Source organism: Engraulis encrasicolus, chromosome 3 (genome assembly GCF_034702125.1).
Source record: "Engraulis encrasicolus isolate BLACKSEA-1 chromosome 3, IST_EnEncr_1.0, whole genome shotgun sequence".
Lineage (NCBI taxonomy): Eukaryota > Metazoa > Chordata > Actinopteri > Clupeiformes > Engraulidae > Engraulis > Engraulis encrasicolus.
Window position 1 is genome coordinate 24,761,710 of NC_085859.1, and position 27,685 is coordinate 24,789,394.

The 27,685-nt window shown below is 41.0% G+C and overlaps 1 protein-coding gene and 1 long non-coding RNA gene across 3 annotated transcripts; one reads left to right on the forward strand and one right to left on the reverse strand.

Annotated features, from left to right (window-relative positions):
- Positions 1-2,626: 2,626 nt before the first annotated feature.
- On the reverse strand, positions 2,627-26,772 carry susd1 (sushi domain containing 1). Of its 2 annotated transcripts, XM_063195054.1 has the most exons (21): positions 26,541-26,772; positions 25,596-25,693; positions 25,132-25,275; positions 23,391-23,546; positions 22,900-23,052; positions 14,476-14,658; positions 13,336-13,518; positions 12,982-13,161; positions 12,424-12,603; positions 11,867-12,046; positions 11,280-11,459; positions 9,470-9,649; positions 8,919-9,098; positions 8,249-8,413; positions 7,956-8,041; positions 7,568-7,754; positions 6,979-7,072; positions 6,075-6,351; positions 5,478-5,517; positions 2,859-2,952; positions 2,627-2,756 (listed from the first exon to the last, which is right to left on the reverse strand). In XM_063195054.1, exons 2-21 carry the CDS (start codon positions 25,669-25,671, stop codon positions 2,741-2,743), a joined length of 2,934 nt encoding a protein of 977 aa, XP_063051124.1. In that variant the 5' UTR covers positions 25,672-25,693; positions 26,541-26,772; the 3' UTR covers positions 2,627-2,740. The 2 variants fall into 2 exon arrangements, with proteins under 2 accessions (XP_063051124.1, XP_063051125.1); XM_063195055.1 differs by lacking the exons at positions 8,919-9,098; positions 9,470-9,649.
- On the forward strand, positions 8,356-14,843 carry LOC134445903 (uncharacterized). Its single transcript, XR_010034365.1, has 3 exons — positions 8,356-8,438; positions 9,478-9,583; positions 14,552-14,843. It is a non-coding gene; the product is annotated as an uncharacterized LOC134445903 (long non-coding RNA).
- Positions 26,773-27,685: the final 913 nt, after the last annotated feature.

The following is a 27,685-nucleotide window of genomic DNA, read 5'->3' on the forward strand; positions in this document are numbered from 1 at the left end:
GATCTGCTTCAGTAGTCACAGTGCATGTTGACATGTATGTTTCTTTTAGGTGTATTTCAGATTGCCAATGTTGACAGCATTCATGCATCCCCAAACCATGTCAGTCCCACTACCATGCTTGGCTTATGAGAGGATATACCTTTTTTGTAAAACTCACTTGTTTACCACCACACATGCTTGACACCATCTAAAGCAAATTTGTTTATCTTGGTCTCTTCAGATCACACGACATGGTTCCAGTGATCTATATCCTTGGTCTGTTCATCTCTCTTGAGACCAAGATAAACAAATTTGCTTTAGATGGTGTCAAGCATGTGTGGTGGTAAACAAGTGAGTGTTGTTGTTAAAAGGTCACTAATCATTGTGTCAAAGTTACATTTCTGTAATGCTTTCCTATGAAAAGATATACTCAAAAATCTGCAAAACTGTGAGGGGTGTATTCACTTTCGTGATATACTGTACATACAAATATTTAAACACTAATGCTGTTTTGTTTGTCGGGGGTGGCCGATAAGCATGACCCTGAAAAGAGTTTTTGGAACTTAGGAAGACGCTGCAGACGCATGGAAATGCTGTCGACTTCCTTGGGTCTTTTTAGCGTTGCTCTCGACGAGAACAAGTTTCAAATCTCAACAGTTTAAAACTCCTTAGCGATCGCCCATCCATTGATTCTTTTCAAAACTGCAGTAGCCGTGCCTCTGTTTAGACAGCCCAACTTTCTCCCCCGCTGGCGCACGCTCCCGCGGTGACTGATTTATATAAATTCACAAATCCGACCTTCATGATTTGCTTGCGAACTGCCTACTCATGTGGTTAAACAACAAATATAGCAAACATTACAAAAAAAGAACAGACAACGAACGCCGGGCAGCCTAAGTGAAAAGGAGAATAGTGGAAGCTCGAAGAGGTTTAACATGACAGTATCAGAGGAGGATTGGCACGACGACTGTCATTACTGCAGAAACACATGTCTTCGTCATGGACAAGAGGGTTGTTGAACATGTTTCAAAATTAACACTTCCTCAACGTCGGCTATTTTTTCTCTTTCTCTGGGAATGTTTTAGGACCTAAACTCAACTTAAATGGACTCACTGAACTACTAGGCTACAGAACTACTGACTGAGCCGCGCCATGCACTGGCTGGCTGCCAGCAGAGACAAGCGAGGCAACAGCGTGAGCGCGCAATAACCTATGAAGTTCAAGACACTTTGGCCTATATTACAATTACAAATTACAAATTAATTATAAATAATTATATTTTTTAATGTCCATTCGTCCATGGCTTGTAAATTTCGTCTCGTCTTAGTCTCCTTGACGAAAATATTTTTTATTTTCGTCATATTTTTATTTGCTGGAGGCAATTTTTAGTGCGTCATCGTCTCGTCATCGTCAAGGGAAAAAGGGGCGTTGACGAAATATTTTCGTCATCGTCGTGGTTGACGAAATTAACACTGGTTCAATGCGACAACCAGGGATTTTCTTCATGAAAATTAGGTGTAATCCAGATAAGTGTGTGTAGTGGTTTGAAAAGAGTGTGTTTTAAAACTGAAGTGTGAGTGTAAAGAAGGAATTGTGCTTAGTGTTCAGTGACATTGGTTAGAGGAGTTGGGAAATGGGTGAGATGTTCCGAGAATTGTGTGTGAAGTATACCAGAACTTGTGTTGAAGCAATCGAGAAAATCTGTAAGCAACCTTGCCAGAAGCGCAAATCTCATAGCCTGGGTTGTGTGAAAAGGCTCTGGGTGTGCTAACATCCAGTCAGCCACATCTATGACAATTCTTTGCATTAGGATACTGTTAAGATTTGCTGAAAAACTTAATATTATGAGGGATGTTCAACACATTAGTAGTAACACAGTGTAGAAAAAAACAGGCAAATAAACTATTGCATGGAAGCAGAACCGATGAATGGGGCCCCAAGTGAAAATGCAAAAGAATGAACATTTGAACCAACTTAAAATCGCCACTAATGTGGTAAAGTGTTAGCCCGGCCCGGCGACACCATCCTATGTACTCCATCCAAAGATTTTGGCTCCACACATCGTCTGGCAAAGCTCGGTTCTCTCAGTGTTTAGCCAATCAGCAAACAGTTGAGAGTGGTGATGCAAAACTCACCCGCGAGCTCTGTTACTGATTGGTTAAGGTATAAAAGAAACTATATTCAAACTTTCGTTTTGTTATTTGTTTGCAACACTATATCGTAACAGGCATGCTAATAAAGCACGATATGGGTTTTAATTTGAGTTTTGAACGCCAATTAATTTAAATGATAGAGTAAGATCAGACCATCTACCACACTCCACGGAGACGGATTCCTCATGGCTTTTGCCAGACTGATTGAATGAGTCAACAGTCGGCTTTTCGCCCAGGCTAGTAAAGTGTGGGCTGTTATTCACTACCTAGGGGCTTCCAAGTAGCTGCCTGCCTTGCCTGGCGGCAAGATGCGCCTCTGCATGGCAGGCATATAGGGCCAGCAACTGCTGAAACTCAATGGCAGTTGGCTTATGCAAACCACTACAGGTAAAGAGGGTAACCTTTTTTAATTCAGACTCAGAGATATCACCATGAAAATTAATGTCTGACATGGGGAAAGAAATTTGACAACAGACAGTAATCCTACAAAAAAACGTTATTTATTAAAGTTTATGTATAAAAAGTATCCATTGAAAAACAGCATGCTTTAAACATTTAAACCGAAACTACAAAAAAAGATGTGCAGTCTTGATTCTTGTATTCAGCCATCAATTCTTGAAATACCTGAAAGGCAAAGATGACCGTTGATAGTTTACTTTGCTTTATGCAGGCTACAAGAGATTACCAAAGCAAAGGTTGTAGAGAATAGAGATATACACTACGTACCTATTATACAAATATCCTATGAGTATACCAAAGCCAAAAAAAGCTATGGTTCCAGCAGCCACAAGGGATGATGTTCTCATTCTGTATGATATTCCTGGAGGGGAGAAAATGCATTCATTCAACAGACAAATTTTTCTGTGTTTGCTACGTGGGGGGTATGAGGTAGTGTTTGAAATGTGGAAAAAGGTTATTTTTTACATATATACTGTATATATTATATATGGGACTATATATATACAGTCCCAGGAAAAAGTTTGTACACCCTTTGAAATTTCTGACCTTTCTGTCAAAATTGGTCATAAAACATGGTCCGATCTTCCCGGAAATCGCAAGAAGGAACAACCAGAGTCTGCTTTAACTAATTCAACCCAAACATTTACAAGTTTTCATATTTTCATTGGCCATAAGATGTAAACATTCACAGGACAGCAAGGCATAAGTAAGCACACCCTTGCATTCAATAGGTTTTAACCCTAAGTTAGTCGCAATAACCTCAACCAGATGTTTCCTGTAGTTGCAGATCAGATTAACAAAACAATCTGGATGTATCTGGTCTCCCTCTTCTTTACAAAACTGCCTCTCGTCAGCAAGGTTTGTGGGATGTCTGGAGTGCATAGCTTTCTTGACTTCATGCCATATAATCTCAATTGTTTTTTGTCAGGGCTTTGACTGGGCTATTCCAGAATGTGTATTTCATTATTATGAAGCCATTCTAAAGTCGATTTGCTTCTAAAGTATGGGTTGTTGTCACATTTCAGCACCCATCCTCTTGTGTGCTTCAACTGTGTGACAGACTACCTCACTTTTCTTCTGTAAAATATCTCGATAAACTTCTGAATTCATTGTTCCACTGATAATAGCAAACTGAAAAGGGCCTGAGGCAGCAAGGTAGCCGCATATAATGATGTTCTCGCCACCATACTCAAAGGTGGAGATGATGTTTTGGTGAAGGTGTGGTTCTCCAGTTCTCCTCCAAACATGACATTGTGTGTTCCCTTGAACAATTCAACTTTGATTTCAACGTTGGTCTACAGAATATTTTGCAGTAATTCTATGAAGCATATAAATGCTTTTTCGCAAACCTCAAAGGTGCAGCAATATTTTTTTGGACAGAAACCCCATTAATTTTAGATTGTCAGAATCAATCCCATTTTTAGCGATTCTGGGTTACATCTCCTCTTCTGAGTATGGTGGCGGGAGCATCATTGTATGCGGCTACCTTGCTGCCTCAGGCCCTTGACAGTTTGCTATTATCAGTGGAACAATGAACTCAAGTTTATTGTGATATTTTACAGAAAAAAATGTGAGGTAGTCTGTCACACAGTTGAAGCACACAAGAGTATGGGTCCTGAAATGTGACAACAACCCATACTTTAGAAGCAAATCGACTTTAGAATGGCTTCATAATAATGAAATACACATTCTGGAATAGCCCAGTCAAAGCCCTGAAAAAAAAACAATTGAGATTATATGGCATGAAGTCAAGAAAGCTATGCACTCCAGACATCCCACAAACCTTGCTGACGAGAGGCAGTTTTGTAAAGAAGAGGGAGACAAGATACAAACAGATTGTTTTTTAAATCTGATCTGCAACTACAGGACAAGTCTGGTTGATGATATTGCCACTAACTGAGGGTTTAAACCTACTTAATGCAAGGATGTACTTACTTATGCCCTGCTCTCCTGTGAATGTTATGGCCTTATGACCAATAAAAATATGATGACATGTAAATGTTTGGGTGGAATTAATTAAAGCAGACTCTGATTGTTCCTTCTTGAGATTTCCAGGAAGATCAGACCATGTTTTATGACCAATTTTGACAGAAATGTAAGAAATTTCAAAGGGTGTACAAACTTTTTCCTGGGACTGTATATTTATATTAGGGGCTTTTATGCCTTTATTTTACAGTCGAAGATGGTGACAGGAAGTGAATGGGACAGAGAGACAGGGGAGGATCGAGAAATGACCCAGGCCGGACTCGAACCGGGGTCCCCATGAGTGGGAATGCAAGCTCAAATGTGGGGGGCTTAGTGCGCTGCGCCACAGCACCCCCTCCTGAGTCACTTCTAATGGAGTGGAACAGTGCAACACTGCCACAGTTACTGTATGTTCAATCATGTGGAAAAGGAACGATTCAGTCGGTCTCTCTGAAATGTCAGTTTTCAAAATAAATACTTTGGTAAATAGTTTTGTCTGATCATAACTGTTGTACTATCGCGCTGTTCTGCTCTATAAAAGATGCATCACAATGCAGCATGAGCGTATGAATGAGCCAGGCACGGAAGCTAACATGGGGGAAAAAGGGGTGAGTTGTTCTGTTCCCATGGAGAGGGGGGCTCCGAATTGAGTCTGCATGTTGTACTTATTGGGAGGAGGGGGCTTTCAGATAACTTTGTTCGAGGCCCTACCAAAAGCTGTCAGTCAGCAGCGCTGGACAGCCCTAGCCCAAATTAACCTCTAGGCATACCGTAGGCCTATATGATGTGCAAGGTTGAAAAATTCAATAGATTGTACTGTAAATAACATACAGCACAAACATGCAACACAACTGGGCCCGTTTTTCAGGTGAAGTATATGAATACATGTAAGAATGACACGTCCTTTCTCTATTCTCTCACCTCTTGTCTTCGCCCATAAGACACATGAATGTTTCCGGCTCTGAAAATTACACAAAACAAGGATTATTAGGATTAATGGGACAGACAACGCCAATCCTTTATGCTAAACAAAAACAAAAGTGAGCAATATACACTAATATTATGTCAACATTAGGGCAACAGTATTCAGCTTAGGTGGCCTAGCTAACAACACTGTCATCCCACTTGAACTCCAACACTCCGTGTAGAGAGACAAATGTCACACACACTAAACTGATGATGAAACTACACCAGGGGCCTATACTACAAAGCTGCTTCAGGATAAGTTAAGGGTAAGTTAAGAGGTAAATCATCTAATAGAAGAGCCTGGAGTCCTAATCTTGAAAGAAAAGCTCTTGTAGCCTATTAGATGATTTACCTCTTAACTTAACTTTAACCGATCCTGAACCAGCTTTGTAATATAGACCCCAGTAGCCAGCACCTCAAAAAAACAAAAACGAAGTGTCCCTCACTCCACAGTGCATTAAATAAAGTGACACGTTGGCTATCTGGCCTTCTTCAAACTTTACCAGCATATCTAACACTCTCCAACACATTGACATGTACAGTATCTCTTACCTCTCCCCACTGGCATGCAGTCTTCAATATGATAAAGTAATCCTGCCCATTCTTCAGGGGAGCGTTAAAGTAGCCTGCGTAGTGTTGGCCATCACCTATGGTGAAGCTCAGCTCCCTCCCCACATCTCTCAGTGGGAACTGGGCTGCTACATATTCACCATGGCAATTGCTGCTGCTGCTGCTGCCTTCTCCTGAGAAACGTGGTGGAGTCCTGGTTGGGCTGCAGTCGAACACTATGCTGCTGCCCTCTGCTGGCACCACAAACACCTCGTACTGGCTGGAGTGGAGAGTGGCGGGAAAAAGAGAGAAAATACATGGATAATCATCACCAGTGCTTTTATGCCTCTTTTCCACTGCCAGTTTTCTGGTAGGCCTACTGCTTGACACAGCGCGACTTGGCTGCCACTTTTTGCTTTTCAATTGGGCTCGGCACAGCTCAATCCAAGAGCAAAAAGTGAGTCTGAGTCGCACTGTCGAGCTGTAGGCCTACCAGAAAGCCGGCAGGGGAAAAGAGGCATGAACTAGTCCACTGTACCAACAATTCTCAATTCCCCTTTTGGAGGGGATGGTAGTATTTTGTGTTATGTAGCTTTACAATTAACACTGTTCCACCAATGGAAAGCTGTTCAAGTAATTGAAAACTTTACAATCACTGTAATACAATACTATGTCATTACACTGAGTCTTAAGTAATACATTACGACTTGGTTATTGTCATCATGCTGGTCATGGCAAATTTATAATTGGGGTCATAGCGTACAAAATAAAAAAAGGCCCCTGAAACAAATACCATACATACCACACATCAGCTAAGCCAATTAATGTTCTGAATGACATACTGACATGAGCTTTGAAAAAAATATAAGTATTTTGAGTAGACATAAAAATTTGATAGAAATCCTACCAGATGGGGTCCAGGGTGTGGACCGATCTGTGCAGCCAGAGAGTTGGCTGTGGCCCCTCTACATCTCTGAACGTGATCTCTGGCTCTGGGGTCACTATGAGGAGAAACAAGACATCAGTCAGTCAGGTTTTTTTTCACAATGTACTGTGGTCCATGTTCATGTGATCATCTAAAAATGCTTGATTATTAAAAATTGGGCTGCACAATTAATCGAAAATAATTTGTGATATAAATCCTGATATCGAAATCGTGATTTTAATCAGGATTTAATCGTGGCAATAGAGACCTACCTTTGAGAGCGTTCTTGAAGCCATAACATACTGACAGGGTGGTGTTTCTGGCCAGAAATCTGTCCACCAGAGTTTGATGCTATTGCCTTTTACATCATTATTACAATTCCTTTTATTTTGCTCATCCCGTATATAAATAATTCTAGGTTATGTTTCATTTTGTTATAATTTTTGAGAAATTCAGCAAAAAATCTATAATTGTGATTAATAATCGTGTTTACAATTTTACCCAAATAATCAGTTTTCCATAATCGTGCAGAGCCCTAATTAAAAATGTGCAAATACCCCAATTGGGTTACCTGAGACGGTGGTGTTGGCTGTGACCACTGCAGAGGAGTTTGCTAGCACAGCAGTGATGTTGACGGTGTAGTTAGTAGCAGGCAGTAGTTTAAGGCAGACCTCGGGCCTCTTAGTGCTAAAACTGAAAGTGTTGAATCTTCTATCCACAAAGGATTTCTGATAGTCTCTGATGCCAACAATCAGAACCTGTATGAAGAGTAATGTATTTCAGAAATACAATATGTTTACATACAGATTTATTTGTATGTTATAAAATGTTAAAATGTGTTTGAATTCACAGTTATATTATTTTGCAGAGCAATGCTATAATCCTGCTTAATTCGTTCATTTACAAGAAAATATTAATCATTAGCATAATGACAGATTATTTATATTGTTTAAACTCACTTTGTAGTCTTCTCTTTTGCCATCAGTGACCCAGCGCAGGCATCTCTCATCGTAAACCTCTAAATGGCTTAATCCATCTCTAATTTCTGTAGAAGAACAGCTGTGTATCAATCCATGTATGTTTCATTGGCGATTCATTCTGTTTTTTGGTATACTGTAATTACATGTAAATAAGGTAATGGTAGACATAACAAACTTTGCAGACACCAAACCACAACCAACCACAACCTGCTCAAACTCTGTAATGACATTCTGCCTGTATGCAAGCTGTACGTTTATTGACCACACTTTACCTCTGCACCGTAAGGTAGCTGGGCGCCACCTTCCATCCGCCCCACACGTGGACATGTTGACCCCGCCGTAGGTGTAGTATCCCTCCGCACAGCGGTGGACAGCCACACTGGCATTGTCCCACAGCACCTCTGCATGGGCTACCTCGGGAACGTGACCACACCTTGCTACAGTACAGGACACAGACAGAAGGTGGGTTTTTCGACAATGCATGTATATGTATACAGCTGGCATAGTTCGTATTTGGGTCAGTGACGTTTCAGCAGTAGCACACATCAGGGCGGCGCAACGACAGCCAGTGCCACTACTGTATGGATTTTTTTAGTGGACTATCTAAGAAGCATGTTGATTGCAACATATCAACCACCAATTACTAAGTAATTAATGGGCATTAGATGCCGTTGGGCCACCTGATGTCTGAGCCCCAAAAAAGTATTTGATCCATAGTTGGCATGTTTCAAAATATTGCTCTCCTAATCCTCCTCAACCACCACTATAACTTGTTGAATTCCCACTAAGAAAAAAATGATAAGCTTGATAGCACACTCCAAAAAAGTCAGTTTCAAGTAGTGAATTAGCCACCAATGTTAGAAATTGAAAACACACAAGCCAACAAACCAACAAACCAACAAACAAAATCTGAGGTTATGAATGAACCAGTCCACGGCAAACCTTTGCAGACCACATTAGGGGAGGTCCATGTCCCATTAACCGTGCACACCGAGACATTCCCAGCTCTCGCGTTATAGTACCCCACATCACACCCATAATACGCCTCAGATCCCACATGGGCGTCTCTGGACAACACCACACAAGAGTGGGCAACAGTGGGGGGAGCGCCACAGTCAATCTCTGTGGACAAAAAATAGTTAAAAGAAACGGGAAAAAAGCATCTTGATTATTCTTTTTTTCCATTAGCAAGACAATAAAATGTTACAGGTTTCAACTAGGGCTGCACGATATGAGAAAAAAATTCGATACTCGATATCAGCATGCAATATCTCGATAACGATATTTAGAAATATAGCAGTGTGTTTTTCTTGTCACTAGGCCTAATTTGTCGGTCCGTGTGGGGGGCACAGCTTTGGTCATGGCAGGCTTCTTGTGCATTTGTTGACATTCCGCAAGTAATTGGACTGTACAGAAATGTTTTACCTGTTCGCGATTTCGATACATTTTCGATATATTGTGCAGCCCTAGTTTCAACAAAACCTTTACTGTACCTTTACAGTGTATTGAGGCAGGTTCCCACTCCCCATTTGATGTGCATGTCAACCAGCTGCGACCCCCTTCCAAGTAAAAGCCGTCTTCACATGAGTATTCAACCACAGTCCCAGGTACAGCTTTCTCATCCCAGTGTTTGTCGGCATGAGGTATTATAGGAGGGGGGCCGCAACTGATTTCTGTGTTGGTAGAAGCAGTAACAGGCGTGATGCAAGTGTCCTGTTATGATGGCATTATATCGCAATGTTTCATCTTATTCTATTCTATTCTATTCTATTCTATTTTATTCTATTCTATTCTATCATGTCTATATTACATTATATTATATTATATTATTAGGGCTGGGACTCGATGAAAATGTTTAATCGGATGAATCTATAGGCTTTGAAATTAATTAATCGAATTAATCGCATTTTAATCACATTTAGATACACCGCATTCCACATTATTACGCAAATGACATTTTTCGCTGTTTCCCCAAATAATCAATAGAAATGACAGTCGTCATAAATTTCAAGTCATCAGCCATTAGAGTACAATTCAAAAGTTTTTGAATGAACCTTCCAATGATAACGGTATTTTTTAAAATAATAAAAAACTTAAAACGCTCTATTCCACATTATTACGTCAAATAGTTTTGTAATGTTGTAATCCAAATTTCTTTCTTTTTTCCCCATTTACATCAATTCCGTTGGAATTTGGTACCTTCTAAATTACATTTCAATGTTCAATACTTGGTGATAAGCTCTTTGTCTTAGTAACTGGAATGCTGCGTTTAACATTGAAGTCAATGGCAGGGAATTGCATGGGAGTTATGGAAGCCCAGATATCCTTGATGCTTTGCCCTCAGCTGTTTTTGTTTGTTTGGTCTGGTGACCCACACTTCACTCTTCAATATACCCGTAGATTTCCATGCCACGTTTAGGTGCTTTGGAGGTGATGACATTCTAACTCACCAGACATGAAACCCCATTGAGAATGAATGGGATGTTATGTCTGGTGAATTAGAATGTCATAGAATGACAATGCCATTGACTTCAATGTTAAATGCACCATTCCAGTTACAGCTTATAACCAAGTTTTGAACATTGAAATGTAATTTAAAAGGTACCAAATGCCAACTGTTTTGATTTAAATGGGAAAAAGTTTTTCATTTTTTTATTATTTTAAAAAATACCGTTATCATTGGAAGGTTCATTCAAAAACGTTTTAATTGTACTCTAATGGCTGATGACTTGAAAATTATGACGACTGTCATTTCTATTGATTATTTGGGAAAACGGCAAAAAAATGTCATTTGCGTAATAATGTGGAATGCGGTGTATCTAACTTGAGAACAGTGAAAAGTTTTTTTTTGAATAATGACAATAAATAAGCTTAATCTAAAAATATTGTTCATTTTTAAAAGAGAGAACTCTTCTCAATTTTATTAGGCTGTTCACCATCAGGCATAAAACTGCCTTCCACTGGTCTAATCCAGAACTATGTAGTTATAATATAGTGCGATTAAAATGAGTTTTTTTTTTAATCATGTAAATTTTTGCGTGATTAATTAATCGAAATTAATGCATTAATGTCCCTGCCCTATACATTATATTATATTATATTATATTGACACTTTAATCAAAAAAGATTTACAGTTTTTAGTCTACTGTCTGGATCAATTTGGGGTTAAGTGCCTTGCTCAAGGGCACCAATCATTACATATGGTTAGGATGGGATTTGAGCTGGCAACCTTCTTATCCATTATTTAACTCTTAAGTAATTCAAAATGAGTTGTTCTGGAAAGCCCAAAACAGGGCACATTACCTTGACATATCACAAGTGGCCCTGACCACAGCCTATTTGTTGTACAAACGGATGTGTTTCCCAGTCCCACATTGCGATATCCAGTGTCACACTCGTAAACCGTTTTAGCACCAAACCGGGTGCTTTTGTCCCATAGTGTCCTCGTATGAGGGACAGCAGGAGGACTTCCGCATGATATCTCTGTCAGAGAGCAAGCAAGGGAAAGTTATTGCAATAGCATTGCATATCCACCCCATATTGTAATGAGAAGAGAAAGAGTTTCTTAGTTTCTGAATTCATGGAACACTTCACTGTTAGTTGAAAAGCTTAACTACATAGCTAACATAACTATAACATAATATTACAATAATACATCCATCCCCATATGGACAGAGTATTGTGATGAGGAAAGAGAGTCATGATTTTCTGAATTCTGGAACACTTCGCTGAAAAAAGTTCAACTATACATTGCCATTACATAACTGAAACATTGCAGAGAATCTTTTGCAACACCTTAGTCACTGCTATTCTGGTAAAAGCAACGCAAAACAGGGCGTGTGTCTCAACTTAAGACACAAAACATGTAGTCAAAAGTCGTGAATCAATACCTTGACAAACAGTATAAGGAGAGCTCCATATACTATCAACTGTGCAAATGGAGACATTTCCAAGTCCTTCATTATAATATCCCACATCGCACTCATAAAATACTTCAGCCCCCATATGACTGCCTTCAAGCCACAGCATATGAGAGTGGGGCAAGGCGGGGGGAGTGCCACAGTCAATCTCTATGGAGGAAAATAAATAAATAACCTTCATTAGCAACCAAAGGTAGATTTGGTTTGCAGTCAAGTGATCTCCACTCATTAAAAAAAAAACATTTAAAACATTTAAAACACAATACAATAAAATACAATCCACACTGAACATCGCTGACTGAGCTGTCACTTTCTGCCAGTCGCAGTGTGCGCATGCGCCCAAGGTAGGCTTAAAAAAAAAGTGAATAGTGAGGCTCAAAGTGAAAACAGAAAACAGAGAGGATGTAGAATACAAATCGCTACAAGTATACATTTAATAACAAGATACTGCATACTGTTTAAGTGGCACTAAGTCACAGATATGTGTCTCTTAATTCTTAAAAAAAAAGATTTAGAGGAGAAGTTACCTTTGCAAGTCAGTGTTGGTTGTGTCCAAGAACCGTTAGTAGTGCATTCAGAAATATTTGTTCCTGCCACATAATGAAAGCTCCCATTACAGTAATAGAGAACAGTGCTGCCAACCGTTGTGCTGCCATTCCACACCTGTCCAGCGTGAGGCAGCATAGGGGGATTCCCACAGGTCACCACTGTGGAGGCCAAGAGAAAGTAATTTCACCTCTGATTATGTTCTTCACATGGGCATGTCATGCACAGATAGAGACGAGGTGGTGCTACCGGTAAAGCTCCTGCCCCTTTGCCCCACTGGACATACATAAATGCCCTTTTTGAAAGTTTTTTGTCATGTTGTACTATCGTCCATGTTGACAGGATACAAAACATGATCAAAAGCATGGGACAATAATGGCCCGATATAATATATAGCATCTATCTATCTATCTATCTATCTATCTATCTATCTATCTATCTATCTATCTATCTATCTATCTATCTATCTATCTATCTATCTATCTATCCCTAACCAAGACTTTTTACCACAACAACAGGACTGAAATGGGAGGAAATACCTTCACATGTGAATGATACTTCACTCCATAGTCCTTTCTCAGTACAAATGGAGCTGTTGCCATTGCCCACACGGTGATATCCCTTGTCACACTGATATGCCACACTGGAGCCAATGACGGTGCCCCCATCCCATGACATGTGTGAATGAGGAACAGCAGGAGGCTGGCCACATGCTATTTCTGAAAGAAAGCATCACGTCATTTAATGTTGTCATGTAATGTTTGGCACCTGTGGCACCCATTTGGCACCTGTGACACAAGACTATTGAACCACCCATTGAATATAGCATATATTCATGAATTGTACAACATCTGTACCATCAATTCATTCCAATAAATGTGGATAAGGTATACCTTCACAGTGTAGACTGAGAGTGCTCCAGACCCCGGCAGCCGTGCAAACCGTTATGCTTGAGGGTCCAACGAGGCGAAAGCCCCCCTCACACCCATAATGCACCTCGGCCCCCATCCGGGTGTTTCTGTCCCACATTATTACGCTAGCGTGGGGAAAGGTAGGGGGCTCCCCACAGGTGACCTCTGTGACAGGATAACAGTTAGATCATCACTGCAGTAATAGTAGTAGTAGTAGTAGTAGTAGTAGCAAATATGGTAACAATGCTGTTTCAGTAGTAGTAGTGCAAGACTTCAAGATACAAGATAATAGTCTTAGTAATGGTAGTAGGAGTAGTAGTAGTAATCATAGTAGTAGTAGTAGTAGGCCTAGTAGTAGTAGTAAGTGAAAGTGAAAGTGAAAGCCCAACTGGGAAACTCCAACTCCCATTGTCATTTTGACACAGCACTCCACAGCACACAAGTGTTCACTGCACACTGCATACAATGATATTGCGTTTATGCCTCACCCGTGCAAGGGGACAGCCCCCAATGGCGCCCCAAGGGAGCAGTGCGGCGGGACGGTACCATGCTCAGGGTACCTCAGTCATGGAGTAGGATGGGGGAGAGCACTGGTTGATTACTCCCCCCACCAACCTCGCGGGTCGTGAGTCGAACCGGCAACCTTTTGGCTACAAGTCTGACGCCCTAACCACTTACCCATGACTGCCCCTAGTAGTAAGCCTAGTAGTAGCAGTAGTAGTTAGTTGTAATCAATCAGTCATACAGCAGCGCTGAGGAAGCACTGTATTAATTGCAGTAGGGAAACCAAAAGCCTCATTTCATTTGCATAACCTCGTGGAGAACTGGGCCCCAACCATGACCCAAATGAACGAGAATTGTCACAGAGGAGGATGTTTGAATGTTGAGGAGGAGGAAGGAATGAGTTATAATAAGACCACACAGTATGAAAGCCTTAGGAATGACTTTAAAGTACTTTACAGCAATAGTACTTGTATAACAAATTAATACACACAATTGTCATTCAATGTGCTTGAGATAGAGAAGGAAGAGAAAGAAGACAGATACGATGGATAATGTTATCTAAAGAGACTATAGGTAAACAACCCTAATCAAAGGCAGATGAAAAATTAAAGCAGTTACCTTCGCAGGTAAGACTGGGACCTCTCCATGTGCCCTGCTCTGTACAGAGTGACGAGTTGTCCCCTTCCCTATACAGGAATCCCGGCTGGCAGCCGTAGCTAACCACACTCCCATAGACTGTAGCAGGATGCCGGGAGAGCAGTATGGCATGATGCACTGGAGGTGGGGGTCCACAGTCGACGGCTGAAGATGAGAGAAAGAAACCACCTGTTGTAGACACTTCTCAATTCATCCCTGCAGTATCAGGTATGGATGTTACTTGACTTGTTGTTTTTTTTTTTTTTTTTACACTTTATTTGTACTAGGAGAAAAGTAGAAAAAATATTTGCACACCATAAAAGCTCCCTTGTCGTGATTTTAATGTGAAAATTGGCACAACGTTTCGACCAGCAAGGTCTTCGTCCAGGTGCCCAGGGGACTATATTTGTACTACACATGTGTGATGACAACAAGTGTAATATAATAGCCTGGTAAACCAGCGCCACCCGCTGGACGCCAAAATTGTTCAGCTAGCGAGTTGGTCTGGCCTCGGATCTGAGAACGTTTTGAACGCTGTGCCCTGAGTCAGGCAAAACCAATCACAACGCAGCGATTTGTTTTGAATCAAAGCGGGCGGGGTTTTGAGGGAGTGACGACGAACCTCGCAACACCGTTGGCAAAGCACATCAACGGCAAAGATCGCTGATTGGTCAGAGCGCTGGCACGGTTTGAAAAAACAACAGATTGTTCTCATCAGCAATCGTCCGAGGTAACGTTCATCGGGGCCAGACTAAATTACTCCGGTCTCACATTTAGGCTGGTTTATCAGGCAAGTAATATAATATAATATAATATAATATAATATAATATAATATAATATATAAAGCACTGGAGGTGGGGGTCAACAGTAAATCACTGCATATGAAAGGAAGAGCACACTAAGTGAAACCGGTTGGTTGTAGCTGCTTCTAAAGTCAGAACCTCAGAAATATTTTGCTGATGTTCAGGTGAGCATGTTTTGTTGAGCTGTATTTGTACATGTGGTGACAATACATTTTAATATAATTATTTTTATTTAACGATATGTAATGTAATGTATCATCATGTTAACTTTTTTTGAACATAGTTTGCTAGGTAGTTAAGTTACGTCCATGTATGGAATATAGTGGGGTCGTAGGCCTGTGCAATTTTTGACAGTCATTTCAAATTGGTGTTAAAGTTTGGTTTTCACTTCCAAGTTGAAGTTTAGGGTCTATAGAACAATTTGAGTTCGAGTGTCAAACACACAGATAACAAAATGGCCTGCAGGGGGCGCTCTAAAATGTATAAACTGCTATAACTTTCGATTCGTTTAACCAAATTTAACATATGAGGTATGTATGGATTCAGCATTAAGAGGAGAAACGGGTGAGCTAAGTATTTGGTCACCAGATTAAAGACACACTATGTAATAAACACACTTTTAGCCCATGGATAGCAAAATTCAGGGTTTTTTTTAAAGATAAAGGGTGGAAATGCCCTCAAAGTTGCAATAAAACATAATTTATTGTTACAGGCTATTGTAAATAAAGCCTGGGATATCATTCAACTTGATTTGTTCAGAATATCCCTGAAGCACAAAGATACCTAGGATACCTATACCCAAATATGGCTGCATAAAGCCTATGTGATATTTAGGACCCAGCTTGCAACTTTGAGTTTATGAATTTAGCATCATGAGTACCAGCTTCAATCAAGCCACATAAAATCACAAAAAAATATATCTGGAAGAAAATAAATCAATAATAATAATAATAATAATAATAATAATAATAATAATAATAATAATATTAAGACTGCATTTCCGGAGAAATGCTATTAGTATGCTTTTGGCTTCTGCATTCACATACACATACAGAGCTGTCGTACACACACAGAAACATGAGGGAAAAAGATAGAGGTGTGTGTGTGTGTGTGTGTGTGTGAGTGTGTGTGTGTGTGTGTGTGTGTGTGTGTGTGTGTGTGGGGGGGGGGGGTGCATGCATGTATGGAGATGCTTCAGGTGCCTTTCAGCAATGGGTGGGTAGGGCGAGGTAAGGGTGGGATTCGAACCTGCAACCCTCCGACAGACACCCAATACCCAGTAGGCCACTGCCACTTACTGTATAGAGTGGCCACAGCAGCATATTAGGCCACGGTTGTCCAGGTTCTACAAGGCTGCATGTGTGTGTGTATGAATGAAGATTCTTAAGGTGACAATTTGGCAGTCAATAGCTGAGTAATATGTGCAGCCTTATCTCCAAAAGTTTTGCAAGTTGTCAAATGATATTGACACACAAATGGCATAACCCTGTTCTTCATGTCAAAGCTGAGATCACTTTTCTAGGCCAAATGGTTCAATCAAAAAGTGGACATATTCAGGCCTATGCGCTGAGCTGTTCACACAATGTTTCTAAGTGAATGGGGTCACATCATAGGGATTTTAAAACTGCTCTCTCTCATTTTGAAGAGTTGGCTAATGATCATTCTTAACACAGTTTGTATTCAGAGCCAAGACCTCTCTGACAATGCCTTTACCTAGTCGAAAGGTGAAGCGGTTTATTTTATTCTATTAAAACCCCAAGGACAGGTCACCTCTCACTCTAACTGCCACAGTTTGTGACATCATCTTGACCATTCTACCATTCATTTCAATGAGCGGGAAAACAGAGAGAAAACTGAGGAAAACGAGTCTGGTGAACGAATGAAAGGGGGTAGGCCAGCGAAAAATACACCACCGTGAGCCCTTTTCGAGCTGTTCGTTTTGGCACTCAAACCGTGTCTCTATCTCTAACGCTGCAACGATTCAAAGTCACCGTACTAATGAATGGAGGTGAATGGAAAAATGTAGAATAAAAAACTGTTGATGAACAATTAGTATGCTTTCCTGCAAGCACATTTAATAATAAACTGTCGGACAACAATTAGTATTCTTGCTGGGGGCAAGCAGAGGCCTTTGGCAAGCATAATGCATAATACTATAGGACTATTTCATACATGGAAGACACAATCATCTGCTGTTATGAAGACATCTCTGTCATCTGGGAACTGTCCATTTGTTACCAGCACAGTTGACCAGAGGTGTGACCAAGTCACTAATGTGCAAGTCACAAGTAAGTCTCGAGTCTTTCCACTCAAGGCCGAGTCAAGTCACAAGTCAAGACACATCTGACCAAGTCAAGTCCAAGTCCAAGTCGTACCCCAGCCAAGTCAAGTCCAAGTCCAAGTCTCATTTTTTTTCAAGTCCTTAACAAGTCACAAAGGGATTTTCTATTTGCAATCACAATTTCGATCATACATTCATTAGTATAATAATGAGACCTGAGTTAAATGATGACAATTACTAAAACAGTTGATGAGAAATCAGTCTAAACCAAACTACTGCTTGTGCTGTGTATGTAAAATTACATTTAATTTCATTTTTTTTTTCACATAAAAATACATTTCATGTGAATTTGTACTTAAACAAAGGAGCAACCATATGCCAAATATTTACTGTCCAGTGGGCAAATAGTCCTGTTTGCAAGAATGTGTACGTATGTGTGTGTGTCCGTTCCATCATCTGATGGCATAAACCTATTCCACTACTCCACCCTGGCCTTGGTGGTGGGCCGGTCATATCTAGTCAAGGTTGTAAGTTATACAGACTCCAGCATCATAACGCTAAGTACAGGACTATGGTTAACTTTTTCACTAGGAGCACAGGCAGGGCCGCTGACAGCTTTGGCTGGAAGGTTTTGTCAAGACATTAGGGGGGCATATTACACTTCCGACCTGAAAACGCGGATTCACACTTTCAGCGTACTATGTTTGAATTTACCCACAAAGGCCAAGGGTGAAAGTAGTAGCCTATTCATGTCTTACAGGTGCTACACCCCCCCCCCCCCCTCTCTTTACTGTAGTGTACCACTCGACTAATGTAAACATTTTGGTTTGGCTTTAAAAGATGCCATTTTCCTTAAGGTAGGCCTACCATATTAAGCTCACCATTCTCATCAAGATATGACATACAGCAGGGGTAATCAATTTCTTTTTAAAAAAAATTGAGCCCAGTGTGTGTGTGCGTGTGTGTGTGCGTGCGTGCGTGCGTGTGTGTGTGTGTGTGTGCGTATGGGGGGTGGGGCTACACATGTGAGACAGGATGATGAGTTAACAGCAAAGCTCAGCAGGCAGCCCTGTCTCAGCTGGTCCATGATGTTCACTTCATCCCATTATCTGTGAACCAAAAGCTGAGCATTGACAGTGTCATAACTGTGAACCCACCAATGAACACATGCATGGTGCAGCACTAGGCTATTCTGCTGTAGGCTACGTGCCAACAGTATTTAGCCTATTAGACACTTGTCCATATGGGCTAAGAAATGAGGACAAAGTAGGCCTAGTTAGTTGGATTAAATTCCTGGTAAAGTAGCCTAATGATGAATTTCCTGAATTCCCCCCTGGGCACCAATAAAGTTACTCTACTACTCTACTCTACTCTACTCTACTATTGTTGAAGCTGATATCGGCATTGTCGCTTTCCCCCATCACCAACCATTTTTACTGCGTCACAGTCCAAGTTAACTAGAACTTTGTTTGCACAGTCATTAATCCACGTCTTGTTAATTATATTAGGCTACTAGACTATTCGCCAGCACGCTGTCAAATAAACATGGCGTTAGCGTTGCAGAATGTCAGTTATGGCAACGAGGCAACCTTGTTCTGCGCTTCTACAGTGTAGGAAGAAGGAAGGTGTGTAATGCCCTATCTAACATTTCGCTCTCATTTTTCCCGAACGAATATGCGCCTCGCGCCATACTCTTGTCTCCGTGTTCTCCCCAATCGCCCTCTCCTCCCCCACAAAGGCACTTGTATGCTGTTCATGCCTCTTCAAAAAGATTAAGTTCACTGTCCAGGTCATAGATTGTAGCCAAACAAAGTTCTGCTTCTATGTTTCCTATTTTTTGTTAATTTGGAAAACAGGGTTACATCCCAGTTCTCCAGTGCTGGCGTCGTGTAGACTAACGTGTCATTTCCAAGCAGCGGTAATTGCGACTCCACACACTCCCCCAAAATGCCAAACAAAGCATGTAGTTCGAACTGTGAGAAACATAAGATAAAGCGGTGTCGACACCACGAGATAAAAGGTTCGCGCGCGCAAGGATTGAGCTGGGAGCAGCACGCGAGAGGGAAAATGCTTTTTATCCACGGGAGCCGACCCATGCCCATGTCTTGCGCTGCTCAGCAGTAGATTGCAACCTCTACCTCGCATTACATTTAAATTTCACGATAGGCTGCATTAAAGATTGCGTTTGAACTGATGTGGCTGACATGATAGTGTGTCAAGGCTGAATTTTAAAACGGTCAAGGAACATGTATGGCATTATCTTACCATTTGACACATGGGACACTGCTACTCTGGTTTCAGCTGGCTGAGGCGGTATTCCAGGAATCAAAGATAGCCCTGATGTCCTTAGAAATGTTTCGATTCAAGTCATCGAACAACAAGCAGTGAGGTTCGGGGCGCATAGCTTGTTTATAGCCCTCAAGCGCAAGCTTCGCGGGAAGCATTGTTGCTTGCGCTTAGTTTCTTCAAAGTTTTTCCATGAAGTATTGCCATGAAGTTTTTTCTTCAAAGTTTTGCCATGAAGTATTCCTCATCTCGCGCCTTGACCAATTATTTGACAATTTTGGTCGTTTGTCTTGTCTCTTTGCAAGACTGTCATAAATAGGCTATAGGCTAAATTATTTCCCTTTCCATTCCCCAGCATCTAAAGTAGGCAACCGGTGGAGCTCTTTTGATGGATGTAAGACCAAGTGTTCTCTGCTCGTCTATTTTCGATTGCATGCTGGAAGACTAAGACATGTATAAACGTGTCTTTTTGTATTGATTCTAAGGCGGTGTTTATACATACCCGGGTATTTTGATATACGCAGACCTTCCCCTTCGGATGTGCCTTTCGTTCACAAACAAACGAAGGTTTTCCCTCTATAAACGAAGCTCCAAAAAAACTCCGGCAAAAGTGGAGATTTTTAAAAATCTCCGGTTAGCGTTTGTATATAAACAGAGATAAACGGAGACTTGAATGGCACTACTTACGGCCCACAGGCTTAACGTATTTATGACGGCTCTCAACAGCACATGTATGCGTATTTGCCTTTGATGTGAACGAAAATATTTCATTAAGCAAAATGTTCGTTTATTAAAATACCCAGGTATGTATAAACAGCACCTAATACTCAACCGATGGGGGCTGGTCAATGCAAATAATGTTACCGAGAGGTTACTCTTTCTAGACTGAGAAGCGCGAGCTTAACATGCATTTTCAGCGCGTGGAGTTGTGGTCGTGAAATAGCCCTGGGATATCAAGCCATAGCCTACGGACACATCCTGGGTTGGGGGAAACTTAAAAGCAGGCCATATTCGTAACGTTTACCTCGCCACATATCCATCATAACGTGGTTTTGTCCGCGATGGTGGAAATTATTCGCAAGGCTGCACTTCACTTTGAACTCGCGACTGACTCGCAAGCATAGTGTGTGGGAGCGGAACATAGCCTACTGTAACAGCCTTCGGGGGCTGAAGGCAAGCGCATTCATAAAGGACAGGGAAAGCAAAACGGATAGGCGTACTCTTTTATAAAACAACAATATATTAAGTCCTGTGGTTCGGTTATGTCAGCAGTGTGTGTTTTTTTTTATTTCAACTGCTTAAATAGGCCTAGCCTATGTTCAACAATCAATGTCCATCACCATTTAGCTAAATATTTAGACAGCTTGGTTCTCACTGAATTTCTGTCGTAAGCAAGGGGCGAGAGAGCTTCACGTGTGTAGCCTACAGACGCGTGTTGCACATCACGCCCCACCACACACACTTCCTACAACACTGATAGAAAATAGCCTATTTGTTGATCACACTGCAAACTTCCATAGTCTACCCTATTAAGAATGCAAAAGGAGTTGGGGCAGAGAGGGAGATAAATTAACTTCCGCGATGGTTTAAAATGTAGGCTGTGTTTGTTCTGGAGACTCGCAAATGGTGTTTCACTGTTGCCGCTGGTCGCCGCGTCCAGGCCAGCCGCGTCCGGCCGCATCTGGCCGCCGCCAATGGCATAGCACCGCTTAGGACAATGACGTGATTCAAACAAAGAATGTGGGCGGGCTGTTGCATTCTGAAAACAAGGGTTGGACTTGGACTTTTTTTTAGACCCAACATGGCAAGTCACGCCAAGTCATTGAAAGTTACAACTGTCAAGTCCAAGTCGAGTCCCGAGTCAAAGGCGTGCAAGTCGAGTCGAGTCGCAAGTCCTTTCTGATCTTGAAATTTCAAGTCGCAAGTCTTCACACCGCTGACTCGAGTCAGACTCGAGTCCAAGTCACTGGACTCGAGTCCACATGTCTGCAGTTGACAGGAATAAAAAACGTTCTGTCTTATTATCTGCATTTACCAGAAATGCCTGCCAATCTGGTAACAAATGGACAGTTCCCAGATTTGGACTACACTACCAAAGATGTATTCCAACTAGAGGTGAAGTGCAGCTGTACTAGTACTTGTACAAATAGACCTGCCAGATCTTGGTGCAAGTGCATGAAGGCAGAGTTAAAGTGCACACGTCTGTGCAAGTGCACATGCAATTTCTAAGACTGACCACTGACTGTTATTGTATCTGTTCTCTGTCATAGTTATTGTAGAGTGGAGTATTGGGATAAATGTGGTCTTCTGTTTGTTTTTTGAATGCCAGAAGAACTGTTGTTATATATCATCATCATTATCCTTATCCTTATCCTTATTATTATTATTATTATTATTATTATTATTATTGATTTACTTTCTTTCAGATATAAAGTTTTTTGTGAATAAAATGATGACTTGATTGAAAAAAAAGCTGGTACTCATGATCCTCAATTCATAAACTCAAAGTTGCAAGTTGGGTGCTAAATATCACATAGGCTTTATGCAGCCATATTTGTGTATAGGTATCCTAAGTATCTGTGTGCTTCAGGGATATTGTGAAAAAAAAACAAGTTAAGTGATAACCCAGGCTTTATTTACAATAGCTTGTAACAATAAATGATGTTTCATTGCAACTTTGAGGGCATTTCCACCCTTTATCTTAAAAAAGCCCGGATTTTGCTGTCCATTGGCTAAAAGTGTGTTTATTACATAGTGTGTCTTTAATCTGATAACCGAATACTTAGCTCACCGGTTTCTCCTCTTCATGCTGAATCCATACATACCTCATATGTTACATTTGGTTTAAATAATCAAAAGTTATAGCAGTTTATATATTTTAGAGCGCCCCCCGCAGGCTATTTTGTTATCTGTATGTTTGACACTCGAACTCAAATTGTTCTATAGACCCTAAACTTCAACTTGGAAGTGAAAACCAAACTTTAACACCAATTTGAAATGACTGCGCCTAATACGACCCCACTAGTAGGCCATACCTTGACAAAATGCCTTCGTTCGATGAGGGTGAAATGGAACGGTGCCTCCTTTCACGCGATACCCAACCTGGCATTCACACTCGAAATCCCCGTCAGTGTTTCTGCATTGACCTCCAACGCCGCACACACCCTGGATCTCACACTCATCAATATCTGATAGGGAATACAGGCAGACAAGCAGATAAACAGACAACCTTGGCCATCATTCATAGTTGCTGTAAAGGTGGATGCAGTGCATCATAATCAATGGATTTTAAATGGATTGTTATTTAAAGTCATTGTCATTGAGACAGAATCACTGTTCATATTACTTTATTCGGACAGACAGACAGACAGACAGACAGACAGACAGACAGACAGACAGACTACCTTGACAACTGTTGTGAATTGATGTTCAATGTATTGCTATTTAAGGTCATTATCATTGAGACAGAAATCACTATCTTTGAGACAGACAGACAGACAACCAGTCAGTCAGACAGACAGGCTACCTTGGCAATAGGAGCCGTCGTTGGGGATGAAGACGGCCATGTTGTTGGTGGGTTTGTATCCAGAGAGACAGGTGCAGAAGAAGCTCCCGTGTGTGTTGTGGCACATGGTGTGGTCGCCACAGATGAAGTTGGCACCAATCTGGCACTCATCCTTATCTACAGTGTATAATGTACTACTGTAATCATGTAATACGTTAAATAGGGTAATCACTTCATTCAAGAACTCATTCTCATCTACGTACAACCATCTAAAGCAAATTTGTTTATCTTGGTCTCAAGAGAGATGAACAGACCAAGGATATGGGTGACTGGAACCATGTTGTGTGATCTGAAGAGACCAAGATAAACAAATTTGCTTAGATGGTGTTAAGCATGTGTGGTGGTAAACAAGTGAGTTTTACAAAAAAGTGAATCCTCTCAATAGCCAAGCATGGTAGTGGGACTGACATGGTTTGGGGATGCATGAATGCTGTCAACATTGGCAATCTGAAATACACTTAAAAAAAAAATGCATGTCAACATGTACTGTGACTACTGAAGCAGATCATGATGATATTCTCCATAGGATTGCATTCAAATCTCACACCAATCTATTTAAGCCAGGTGCACACTCAAAATGTAAAAGTTCAATGCAAAGAAAGGTTGAAACGCACACCGATGACCTCCCTTTTAATCCCTTTTCATTTCGAGACGATTCGAGCCAACACGGCCCCTTCTCTACCGGATTTTAATCTGGGGTGTACTCACTTTTGTGGGTACATGTTCAAACATTAATCGCTGTATTTTGTTTTTTTCTGGTGAAAAAGAAATTTAAGCGGTTAAATTTGTTGTTAAAAGGTCACTAAACATTGTGTCAAAGTGATTTTTTTTAATGCTTTCCTATGAAAAGATATACTCACAAATCTGCCAAAACTGCAGGGGTGTACTATTCACTTTCGTGATACACTGTATGTATGTACATATGTATGCATGTAGTCATTAGGGGTGAATTAGTGGATGGGCCCAGGGGACTCAGGCCTAGGGGCCACAGGTACAAAGGAGCCGGGATGGACAGAAAAGTTACGAATACATATTTGACTTTCGGTAAAAAATATGAGAAATTGAATAAGTGTAAAGTAAAGAATCACAGTCATATTTTCCATCACAAGAAAGAGGCTTCCTTGAAAAAAGGCAAACAAAAGCGGCCAAGAAAGTAAAACGTGTCAGAACGTTTGATCATTGGAAGCATGACAAAATCTTGCTCCTTTTTGACGACAGGCTGTTTTTCACATGTGGAAAAGAGGTAAAGGAGGGTGTACTAAGCCGAAAGTAAAATGTGACAGAAAGTTTGATCACAGGAAGCCTGACAAAATCTTTCATAATTTTTTACAAAATCTTGCTCCTTTTTTTTGACGACAGGCTGTTTTTCACATGTGGTAAACGGGTAGAGTAGGGTGTGGGAAGCCTGGTTTCCTGTTCTTAGTAACTTGATGTTGACACGAGATGAAACTCTGTCAGCCGTTGTAGAGTTTAGAAAAAAAACTAAGTAGGCACACCCTGAAGCTCCACAACTTCCTTTTTTGAGACATCCCATTTTAACTTTCTATTACCGTAACTTTCATCACGTTTATTATGCTCAAATTATGACACTGCAAGGCAGTAACCTGGCAAACTGCCATGTTTCATTCAAGGCTATTTTTTTGTCAAGTGAATATTCCAAAATGGCGGCATAATGTTTTTCTTGTCAAAATGTTCACAATACCTTCACAGTGAGTTCTTCCATTGCCTACGAAGCCATAATTGCAGTTACAGGCGTAGCCTCCACTCCCATCGGTTTTCATTTCGCAAGTGGCATTAGGGTGGCAGGTGGTACACACATCAAAAACATTTGCAGCCACTCCTGGGTCTACAATAGAAGACAAAATCCACAAAGAGCAATTGAGCACACAGAGCAAATCACACAAAGCATTGATAATGGCATGATGTCCACAAGAAAATAAAGGACTTCTTTCTTGTCCATAAAAATTGCTCTCTTGAACACTGATGAGCACCTGAAGTTTTCCATGCGATTACCTCACAGACACAATTTATTCCCCTCTCTCTACATTGATGGTGGAATGTACATATGTACCAACATTCAAAAAGTGATAAGAAAAACAAACAAATAAACACCAAACTTCAGGAGGTTATTTTCACAGATTACACATGTGTGTGTGTGAATCTCACCTTTGAGCAAATTCGGCATGCCATGCAACAAAAAGGTTACAGCCGAAATCATCACGGTACCCGTGAGCATCGTCATCTTTCATTCTTGGCAACCAGTCCTGTCAATAACAACCACACAATCACCTCACTTCTTTCCATGTGTCTCAACAGTGACCCTTGCTTATGTACGTATTGTATGTAAGCACCCAGATGAGACCAGTGGGGTTTGGGGTCGAGAGGTTATAGGGACATTCAGGGTGTCCCCTGAGAAGAGCGGGGAGTTTTTATGGGATGTGTTTGGGGCTGGTGGTTTAGGGCAAATGTCCATCAATGTCTTCAGGGGCGGATCTAGCCGTTTTGTGGCCCTAGGCGAAATATAAACATGGGGCCCTCAATTGTCATTCTTTAAACACGTCACCAATTGGTATGGAAGGTGCAAGGGTGCTATTTTAGTATTTTGTCTTGTATACGTCTTTGATTATTCACATAATTGGCAGGCCTACTTTTTTGGTGTTTTTACCGCGACTGGTGTGACGGTTGGGGAAACTATGGAGGGCTAGATTTGGTCGGGGCCCAAGGCAATTGCCTAGCTTTGCCTAATGTACAGTCCATTTCTGATTGTCTTTCACATCAATTCTTGTGGGCACATTTCGGTTACACATCTGTGGTGAGGGCTGAGTGGTCTTGTCATATCAAAACGTGCAGAGAGGAATGTACTATAGCAGTCTAGGGGCTGCTACAACGATAGCACACTATTTTTAGCACTTGTTCAACTGTCTCTTGTCTATTTTGGAACAGTGTGGTAAACGGTGTACAGTAGATGTTACATGGTCTAAAGTGTCACAACATACAACAAAAGACTGAAATGCTGAACAAAAAAATCTAATCTATTTTTTCATCTATAATGGACAATATTTTCAATTTATAATAACAATATCAAGGCATAACATCCATATTAAATCCTACCTTTGTCAGAATCCTTCAATGTTAGTTTGATCCATTTCTGTTTTCAAAATAGCATCACACATTGAGAGGGAGCTGAGAGTAAGTTTCCCTAAGAGACACATTTAAAACACTTGCTCAAGGTTAAACTGTAGCCAAATTGGGTCATCATCACGATTAAAACTAAGCACTCAGGACATCATGCCCTCTGCTATAGCTTGCACGGTACCACAGCGCAACCCTTCTACTGAGCTTTTTTTTCTCTCCTCTGCTAAGGAGTCTTGGTATGGAAGGAGAAGATAAGAGCGCTCTCTTGCTATCGCCCTGCCCACCAGCCCTCTATCGTTCACATGGCAGGGCCCCCCTCTCCTCCTCCCCCCCCCCCCCCCCTTACAAGCCTTGGAGGATTGATTGAAGAAAAAAAAAGAAAAGAGAGAAAGAAAAAGAAGAAAAAAAAACCTTGCCCTTTCATAAACTCATAGCCTACTCAACTTCCTTCGCAGCAGCAGCGACTCATTTCAATGTCAGCGTGTGCAGACGTAAAGAATGATGGGGAGTTGTTGGGGATTGTGAGACATGGGCTCAGGAAGAGGGCCGCGGGGAGACTGGCCATTGTTTTTAACTTCCTAGGTTAACGTGCTACGCTTTGACCTTCGCTTTTTTGTTAACGGTGTAATTAATGGTGCAGTGAGAAAGTTGTACGGCTTCTTTTCATTTTCATTTTTTTTGTCCTTTCTTGTGAAAAGTGAGCAACTGAAGGCAGAAATGGAATCATTTTTTTACATTTTTGAAAGTGCACTTAGTAGTTTTCTTTTCATGGCAGGTTTATGGGTATTCTGTGGTACAGGGGCGCTTTAATAGCGTACACAATGCATCCTCCAATCTCACTCCCATGAACCAATACTCCCCTTCCTGAATCTGCTTTTCTAACCATTCAGACTATTCTCTGGAGAGCAATAACATGCGACGATAACCAAGAACATGTAACACAACAAGAAATGACAACAACAATAGTGGTACGTTAAATGCTGACATGTTTATGTATGAACTTATGAACTCTTTTTCATCATTTGGCAGATGGCAAAGCAATTACCATATACTGTACTTACGGTAATATAAAAAGCTTACTGCAAAACACTGAGGCTGAGCTTATGGTCTGTGCATTATCT

What these genes read in the sequence shown, in the direction of transcription:
- susd1 (XM_063195054.1), bottom strand. Translation starts at nt 25,671, where the DNA reads ATGACGATGCTCACGGGTACCGTGATGATTTCGGCTGTAACCTTTTTG. An exon ending in TGGAAGAACTCACTGTGAAG is followed by an intron (nt 23,547 to 25,131) that starts GTATTGTGAACA and finishes TATACACTGTAG; the next exon opens with ATAAGGATGAGTGCCAGATT. An exon ending in AGTATCATTCACATGTGAAG is followed by an intron (nt 12,604 to 12,981) that starts GTATTTCCTCCC and finishes TGGCCTCCACAG; the next exon opens with TGGTGACCTGTGGGAATCCC.